Consider the following 9,530-nt stretch of genomic DNA (forward strand, 5'->3'; position numbering starts at 1 on the left):
GTACTAACATTGTTTGTTCTCTATAAAATAAATTATTCTTTATATTTAGCAGCAACATAAAGTTAACTTGTTATGAAAAATAAATTAAAAAATAACTTTTTAATATTTTAATGTTTTAAAAAGTATTAAATAAATAAAAACTAAATCTAATAGATAAAAAAAATTAAAAGATAAGATTGAAAACAAAAACAATTTCATAAATTGTTTCAAATAAAACAAATAATAATTAAAAGAATGAAGACAAAATTTAAAATATTAAAGGAGGATGAAATTAAAAAAAATTAATTATTTCAGATAAAATAAATAAAATGATCAAATTTGATAAATAAAAAAATTAATTAAAAAAATGATTAGAGAAAAAAATAATAATCAAAATAATAAAGACCAAAACTAATATAAAAATCAAATTTTATGAAATAAAATTGAAAAGAAAAAAAATTCAAACAAAATATATATCAATAAAAAAATTAAGAATCAAATTTAATATAATCAATAAATAACAAGATTTTTTAAAATTTGTAGAAAGTATTTTTCACAAAAAGAAAAAGGAAAATTTAGAATTTACAATGCCTAAAAGTTCATTTCCCATTCAAATCCAGCGGGGAATCGATGACTTCAATCCAAATGTATTTGGCTGACAAAATAAGCTAACAGGACTCGGTCCCAGTGGGATGGAATTGGATTTTGCTTTAATCCTGCTGCTTTTGTCTAATGTTTCTTTACTTGGTTGCGTGGATTGGCCAAACCGTAGATGCAATGCCTAAAAGTTCATTTCCCATTCAAATCCAGCGGGGAATCGATGACTTCAATCCAAATGTATTTGGCTGACAAAATAAGCTAACAGGACTCGGTCCCAGTGGGATGGAATTGGATTTTGCTTTAATCCTGCTGCTTTTGTCTAATGTTTCTTTACTTGGTTGCGTGGATTGGCCAAACCGTAGATGCATAAAGTGCTTTTGTAACATCACACATGGAATAATGAATGATCAAAAGGTAAATTGCTGACAACAATGTGCATATTCTGAACTGGTGGCCACTGGTCACATGCGTCTGCACTCTAAAGAAGAGGTTGAAGCTCCGATTACTTATCTCTAAAAAAAAAAGGTGCTTTTTCCTAAATTGGGAAACATATATTCGTCCGGGGAAAATGGGACTAGGAGTCTAAAGCATGTTGAGAAGAAGTAATACAGAAATGTTAGATAGAACTGTATTGAAGAACTTAACTTAATGTCCAGGTTCCTGAGAATCAGAAATAACAAGCGGAGAAGCGGAAAAAAACAGAAATTGGTGTAATACCTTCCCCTATGATGCATTTCCCCTCCGAATTCCAAACAGTTAGTCTTTAAAGGTGATGCCAGGACCAAGTACCAGGTTTTTATGGCTCGAACAAATACAATTATAAGACATAGGCAGGTGAAAAGGAGAAGAGAGTGACAAAAAATGAGGTATATCCAGTCTAGGGGATTCTGCCTGGATCTAATGCAAGAGTTTTAACTGCATTTAGAAATGCATTTACTTGAAAACGAAGAAAGAGACTAATCTCAGGAAAAATCACACTTACAGCTCAGGTTAAAACAGCTTAGGCCTAGAGGAAATATTGTTTATTTATAGCAGTGTCAAAGGGGATTTAAGTATTCAGCATGATACATATGCATCTTGAGCCTTACAGGGCACATAGTTATCCCATAAAATACGAGCAACAGTGTTCTTTCTTCAATTACCCCCACAAGGCCTAGTCAGATATTATCCACAGGCAATGATAAGAATGTCCACAGTGAGGAAAAGGGTCCCAGGAACTTAGCTGTAAGAGCAGAGTGAGTGAGGAAGAACTTTATATGGGTTAAGGATTCCATTGGGGTCCAGCAATTTCTTGATAGAAGCCATCAGTTGCACCTATCCAAATGAATTCCACGCAATTCAGACATTATCACGTAAAGAAACCCCACATTATCCAAATACATGCCAGGAAATATGCATTTCTAATATTTTCAAATGTGAAAATGAAAAAATGCTCACAGTTTCATGTGACTTGCTATAGAATATCTCATTGGCTTTCATCAGTCCCAGGCCATGCTCTGCACTTATACTCCCCCGGTGCTTAGATGTCCACTCATATACGTAGGGTTCAATTTGTGCTAAAATCTGCTAACGCCATTGATAAATTAATTAAGAGTCGCACAATAGCCAGAACAAAAATAACTCAAAGAAGTCACTGAAGAAGAAAACTACCGTATCATCGTATCGCGGTGCTGAAATGTTTAAATGCAAATTGCCATCTCCAAGATGACCATATCCCACTACATTGGCTGATTGACCTAAAAAATAGACAGGGAGAACGAAAAATGGGGTCAGCTGATGAGTTTGTACTGGACATACCACAGAGTATCCAATCACACTCTATATAATGAATAAAGTAGCCTATATAAATAATACAAGCCAAAGAAGAGAAATTTAGTGAGAAATTCTTGTTCAGCCTCCAGCACATGCATGGCACAATGTTTCTTTATTCAATTCTCTTCCTTTTCTCTTGAGGGGTGGCAATGTTCAAATCTATTGTTAATTTTAGTTATTCTGCTAAATCTGTTACTGAACATGCTGCAAGTTCACCCCTGCAAGCTACCAATGCAACCTTACACTAGCATACCAAATGAATGACCAATAATTCAAAATTTAAGAGATAATGCTGCCTTTTCTCACCGAGTCTTAATCGCATTTCCTCAACAAGACTGTACATTTTTTCGACCGGTATTGATAAATCATATTTGTATACAGGCCCTGCTCTCATCAACGCTTCTGGTACACCCTGCAGCCATACAAAATGATCCAACAAACAGAATATTAATATCTATACCATGAGTTCATTCCCAAACTACTATTGTTGATGAAGAGCAGAAGCACAAGAATATGAATTCATGGTATATAACCCATAGAGAAATTTTTACAGTATGGATCTTTGTTATTATCATCACACCATAGCGGTTTTCTTTCTCCATGTTTGATTTTTCCAACACCCACACAATCATATAATTAGTTCCAAAAGTAAACTAATGATTAGAGGGCACGGTGTGTACATGGAGAACATCAGGTTAAGGTTTGTAGCATAGGTAGATAATCATGTCTCAACTGTCAAGAAACTAAACAGGACAGGACACAAAATAGTCAGAAAGGTTTCAGGTAGACATGAGAAAATTTGACTGAGTTTAATGGGAACCTCGCGTATACGCCAAAATGAGGATGCCTGATTTATGTCTTGAGCAAGAACCCCATCAGAAATTAAACCAGATTCCATTGAGTGAAGCAGGAAGGCCTCAAGCTTCTCTCTGTAAGCAGTCGTATAAAATTTTCAGTTTTAGCATACTGGGCATCATGTGATCAATCTATACAAGGAAGAATACAAGAAAAGATGATAACCCAAGCATGCTATAATGATTAATGAAAAGATAAAGGGGCAAACGATGTTAGCAAATGAAAGGTGTTAACTTATACAGAACTTCCTCTCAGGGGAATACATTAGTTACGTAATCTATTGGTCATTCAGCGGGTCATGAGACGGCTATATTCTATTGACCATTCATTAAGGGGCATAAGACAGCACTTGAGGTTGGAGCTTATTCCAGTGTTTTGCACGGTAAGGTGAGGCGTTTCAGGATGACAAATAAAAATAAAAAGCTCTATCTTGCTTTCTATTCAGCGATGCACTCAGAATTAAAAATCTCTTACTATTTGAGAAAAATGACCTAAAGTATTTGCAACTACCAGAATTTAAATAGAAGAATGAGGTGTTATAGCAGCCTTAGCAAATGCTAATTCAATTTTTGAAAGGAAGAGGAAAACTGGTGAGAAGGTTACTTGTCATAAGATTCATCACTGCCTGTTGTCTCGATCAGCACATAAAAGTTATGTACTGCGGAAGGCAATGGATTCCGAACACCTTCTAAATGGTTTAGGACCTGCCACATAAAACACAATAAGCGAACACAAAATAAAATTGAAGTTAAGGCAGCTACAAAATCTGGATTTCTTCAATAAAATAAACATGAAGTGCAAGATAATCTACAGAAGAAAATTTCTTACAAACCATGACAGAATGAATTTGTAGATTATGTGTAGATCACACTACTATGTAGTCCAAAACATGTAATACTATAAATTGCTTTTGTCACCAGAATATAAAACTCATGATATTCAAATTTTCTTGCACGAATATTAAAATAGTTATTCCAAATACTTGACCAAGAAAACAAAACTTGAATACGAAATATGATAGCAGAAACTCAAGGTTGGTTCTCAAATATCAACAATTCCAGTAGGGTAAGGAAAATTTTAAAGAATAACTACCCTTCATTTAAACCATGAAATCATGTTAAATATGGGACTTCTTCTATATTCTTCCAGAAGGATAAGAACTATCATAGCAAATAACTCAAATTATGCTCATATATACCTTCACCAGTGATTACAGAAACATTCATTAAATTGTTGATCTGAATTTGAATGGTGGTAAGAAAAAAGGTCTAAGACGTAACTTTATTTTCTTAAAGTGTTTTTAATCAGATTGTAATTTCTTGCTTGATGTGAGATAAGTAGAAAAAGAGACACTCATTAGATTTAGAGCAACTATACCAAATCCATTGCATGGCTGTCCAAAAATTCAAATGCAGACAGAATCTCTCCAAGTTTCCTCTTTGCTTCTGATAGAAGTTTCTGATAGGACAAAAATAATGTGAGGCAAGAACACTTCTTAAACTCAAATTTAAAAGAATGGAGAGATATTGCAAAAGCAAGTTTATAAACATACTATGGGTTTAAACCTTGGTCTTTCCAGAAAACAAAAGGCATTTACTTTTAGCCATTTGCACATCATTTCAAATTATGAATCCTTACATTCATGTAACTGTTTGAATCCCCCACCCGAAAAGCTATCAGCTTTAGCAAATTGTAAAGCGGGAAAAAAAGTCTCATTCTTCCAAGCCTTTTAATACTCTCCTAATCCTAATCATTATAATTAGCCAAGTAACATGACTGCAATTAAAACTTTGGAAGAAGAAAAATCTGATTCAAATGTCAGATGGAAGTGATAAAGCTCCAGTATTCTAATTTAGCATGAAGTTTCTTGTTCCATATGTTCTAGCTTACTCTGCAGTCGATGGTTTGTATGGTACTGTAGCAGGGTGTAGCCAATGGAAAAATGCTCCTAGGTTTAGTTGTTTGGGTTATTAAGGTCCTAAGCAATAATGAGATGTTTTGATATGAACTAAGGATGACTAGAAACAAAGATTCAGTTCCTATCAAACCGAACAATGTAAGAAGTATAGAACAATTCTCAAGAATTCAACAAGTGGGTGGAACACATACTGATAAAGCAGGGCAAGAACTACATCCACTAGAAATATGTATGCATGCACATATTTAATTATTTGTATATTCTGTAGCAATAACATATGGAAAAAGAACATATTTTCAGATGACGAAGCTTCAGTCATTTTCACTTGAAAACATACTTGGCAGCTCAGATAATCTTCACATGCAAGGAATGCTATGTTCACTGAAGATAGCTTTGGGGGAGTAAGAATTGAAACTTTAGTTACAATTCCCAAGGAACCTTCACTTCCTACATCAATGATAGCAAAAATACATGAATTGGACCATCTGGTAAAAATTGGCTGGTGATAGGGAAAAATAATCCAGAGCAAAGTGACTGGCATATACCTATAAACAGATGCTTCAAGTCATACCCTGTATTATCTTTACGTAATGTCCCTAGCATGTCAAGCACATCGCCATTTGCCAGAACAGCCTCAAGACCTGTAAGATTGGCCAAGAATATGCTTGTAATAACTGGCATCACAAAAATTATAGATATACAGAAGTGTGATGATACTGACACAAATTAGACATCTATAACTCCAATACATCCCCTATAATATCCCAGCATTACAGCATAATTTTATGGTCCTGTAGCAGGACCCAACAACATAATCAAATTCGTCTCATTTTACAGTCATATGAATAAGGAGTGTCAACAAAAAAAGTCTTCAAGTTCTTAACAAATCATGACTTGATAGATTACAATTCTTACCGAGTACATTCCCATGAAGAGAGCCATAACGGACAAAGCGCAAACCACCTGCATTGGTTGAAACATTTCCACCAATTTGGCAGCTTCCTTTTGCACCTAAGTCCAGTGGCATTATAAATCTGAATGAAAGTTTAATTTACTTGAATGCAGAATGAATTAAAATGCCAAACTTCGATTTGCTATAATTTCAATCACATGGGTCAAAGATCAAAACATGCGTGAAAGAGTACAATGACAATAGTACTTTAAAAGTAAGGAAGCAATTCGATGCAACGAAAAATGAAAATAAATAACAAAAGAAAGAAAAATCAGTATCATATTTCTCTGCAAACTGAAAGTAGATTTTCATAAATTCTCGTACGAAAAATTCGTTCAAATATTTTAACACAAAGTCCTCTGGAATTACTGAAAATCTCAAGAAATTCATAAAAGTATTCAGCTACATAGTGGTGGGTTAATAAAAATGACCAAACTGCACTCTCACCAAGAACATTATCAACAATCAAAGTAATATCCATCACAATATTCAAGAAGGAGAAATATCAGTAGCTAAACTTGAATTTTTTATTATTATTATACATTATAGAATCTCTTTTCCTTATAGTTTCAAATGCACTACAAGTCCCGTCAGAAAAGAAAATGAAGGTTTATTGAACAATTACCCTTGGTTATCCAGGTAAGAAATAAGATTTTCCAATATGCATCCAGCTTCACAAACTAGTATGCCACTGACCTGAAATGCACCACGAGGTAATCACTTTCTAACTGGGTTCAGAAATATTATTCAACTTTGTCTAAACTAGAATTTGCAAATCAATTACTAGAACACTGCATTTTTATTTCACACTTTCTAGACACTTATTGAAATAAAGCCAGCCATTGCTACAGAAAAATAAAAATAAAAACAAAATAATAATGACTCTAGGAACTTTGAAATGATGCAAAAAGATCTTGAACCCATTGCTACAAAGTATAGCTAGTGAATAAATCCAAAAGTCGCAACTGCAGGAACCACGGAGAAAAACAAGAAAACTATAAATGCCACAAGACTGTCTACCTTGTCAAAAGCTATAATCTTATTCATTGAACCCGCATTGATAATCACCTGCACAAAATATAATCAACAAGCACTTGAACATGAGATAATTTCCAAACACACAGGCGCGCGCGCGCGCGCGCGCACAAAGAAGATTACATTACCTCATCGAAAACCGGCACACTTCCGCCAACAAGTCCAGTATTTCCACCTTGTGGAACAACTGCCAACCGCCTCGAATTACAATATTCTAAAATCTTAGAAACCTAGCACACACACAAAACCAAATAAATAATAATAAAACTGCATTAATTCATTATATAATAGAGAATTTAAAATAAATAAATAAACGAACCTCCTCGGTGTTTCTAGGCAAGAGTAATAGTTTACTGGATCCTTTATATTTATGCATCCAATCAATATTTGCTGTCTCCAATCTATCTTCATCTTGAACCACGTTTTTCTCCCCTAACACTCCCTTGAAATAACTCACGTCATCGGAATTCAGACTCGAGAACGACGGATTCCTCTCAACTTTCGTCGCTAAAGAACCGAAACTTCTGTACAGTTGTGGATTCCGACCTCCATTTCCGAGCGGCAAAGCTGTTTAAAACAAGAAATTTCAAAGTTTCGTTACAAATTGCAGGATTATTACTAGGATTAGAGAGTGATTGTACCTGAAATGGAGCGATAGATTGGATTATTGGAGGTTAATTGACGATTAACAAGTGATTTTATCGATTGTTTCAGGAGGCGATGAGTCACTTTGTACTTATCCATGATCTCCTCTTTGTTGCTCTTTTTTTCTGATGGCGTGATTAATTTTGCTTGCTTGCTTTCTTTACCGTTATCTACGAGTGTACTGGTTTATCAGGAATAAGTAATGGTATCCTGAGATACTTTTATATTCTCTTTTTTTTTTTTATGATTATCTTTTTTTAAAATGTATTTTAACGTGTAACTGATAGAATATGTAATATAAAATTTTCCCTGGTTTACATGACCATGTTATTAAATTCAATTCAACTGATCAATCTTGAAACTTAACAATTTAATTCCTTACCTGCACGAATTTAAAATAAATCTAAGTAGAAGTTCACCTATCATGGCCTAATCAAGTTTGCCTATCCAGAAATGATCTAATTGACGATCTAATTGCGTTAGGATTAAATAAAATAAAATGAAAATTTTTTTTAAACATAATTTTTTTTTATATAATGAGATTAAAATTAATTTATATTAAAGTTATTTTGATTTAGTCTAATCAATTTTATCAATCCAAATACAACAGACTTGTTAAGTAAAATAAGTTTGAGGATGAAATTGATTGAAAAAACTTTTCAACTCAAATTCTTATCTAATTTAAATTTAAAATTAAACCGTGTAGTTTTGACATGATTTAGTCCAAAGAATAACCTAAATGATTATTAAATAAAATTGAATGAAAAAAATTAAAGAAAAAAAAAGACACTAAATTGAAAAATAAAATATTTAAGCTACATAATATTATTTAGTTCTCTCAGTTTGTTTAAGTAATTTACTAGCCTTGGTGTCCATTAATTTCAACAACTATTTTTTTATGAAAAAAATAATATTTCAGTGCTGTAAACATATTTTTTAAAAAATATATATATGACTTTCATTATAAACTTGATTGGATCGAACATGTTGACTTTATTTAGTTAGAAAAAAAATAAAAAACAATAATAGATTAATCCAATTTAAAAACAAAAGTGCTTGGGATGGTCTTGAGAAAAAAAAATTGCAAAAGGAAATAGAAAATGTATTTCAATTCACAATTCATTAAACATGTAAGAGCGCAATATAGAGAAAAAACACATAAAAAATGATCATGGTCAGCCTAAGTTAACGTGACAAAACTGCAATCCTAATAACCAGAGCTGAATCAACTTTGTATATCCCACCAAACCATGGTCTAGATCATGAGATTATAATAACTCGATAAAAAAATAAAAATAATTATAAATTCCTTTGAAAAATATATTAATTTTTCAAACTCACAACCCAATTTATTAAACATGAAGCATTATATCTTAGAAAAACCTTGAAGTATAGCTCCCAATTAATCAAATATTAAATAATAAAACTAAAAAAAAATTGTACAAAAGGATTTTAAAAAATAACAATAAAAAGAAATATGATCAAAATTGAAATATAAAATAATTTTTATATTTGATTGAGAACAAAAAAAATCAAAAGAATAAGGATCAAAATTAATATAAAAATAATTTTTTTATTTAAGGGTGAAATTTAAAAGAATGATAACTTTTATAAAAAAAATTAAGAAAAAAATATAAATTAAAATAATAAGAACCAAATTGAAAAATATAATACTATCCATTTAGATTGAATAATGAAATTAAAAACTAATAAAACGTTTACAAATAAGTCAAG

General features: G+C 32.3%; 1 protein-coding gene across 1 annotated transcript; it reads right to left on the reverse strand.

The window, feature by feature from the left end:
* Window positions 1-1,586: 1,586 nt before the first annotated feature.
* On the reverse strand, window positions 1,587-7,992 carry LOC133672511 (D-2-hydroxyglutarate dehydrogenase, mitochondrial). The gene is made up of 15 exons (XM_062092947.1): window positions 7,793-7,992; window positions 7,471-7,718; window positions 7,280-7,381; window positions 7,137-7,184; window positions 6,742-6,812; window positions 6,080-6,198; window positions 5,710-5,805; window positions 5,502-5,611; window positions 4,624-4,704; window positions 3,850-3,950; window positions 3,212-3,320; window positions 2,698-2,803; window positions 2,230-2,315; window positions 2,017-2,142; window positions 1,587-1,893 (listed from the first exon to the last, which is right to left on the reverse strand). Exons 1-15 carry the CDS (start codon window positions 7,893-7,895, stop codon window positions 1,798-1,800), a joined length of 1,602 nt encoding a protein of 533 aa, XP_061948931.1. The 5' UTR covers window positions 7,896-7,992; the 3' UTR covers window positions 1,587-1,797.
* Between the last annotated feature and the right edge of the window lie 1,538 nt (window positions 7,993-9,530).

Source organism: Populus nigra, chromosome 14 (genome assembly GCF_951802175.1).
Source record: "Populus nigra chromosome 14, ddPopNigr1.1, whole genome shotgun sequence".
In the NCBI taxonomy this organism is placed as follows: Eukaryota; Viridiplantae; Streptophyta; class Magnoliopsida; order Malpighiales; family Salicaceae; genus Populus; species Populus nigra.

Bases quoted from the DNA above. Each gene is read 5' to 3' on its own strand.
- LOC133672511 (XM_062092947.1), bottom strand. From the start codon at position 7,895: ATGGATAAGTACAAAGTGACTCATCGCCTCCTGAAACAATCGATAAAA. The intron at 7,185-7,279 runs GTAATGTAATCT...TATTTTGTGCAG, and splicing joins GTGTGCCGGTTTTCGATGAG to GTGATTATCAATGCGGGTTC. The intron at 6,813-7,136 runs GTAGACAGTCTT...GGTGCATTTCAG, and splicing joins AGATTATAGCTTTTGACAAG to GTCAGTGGCATACTAGTTTG.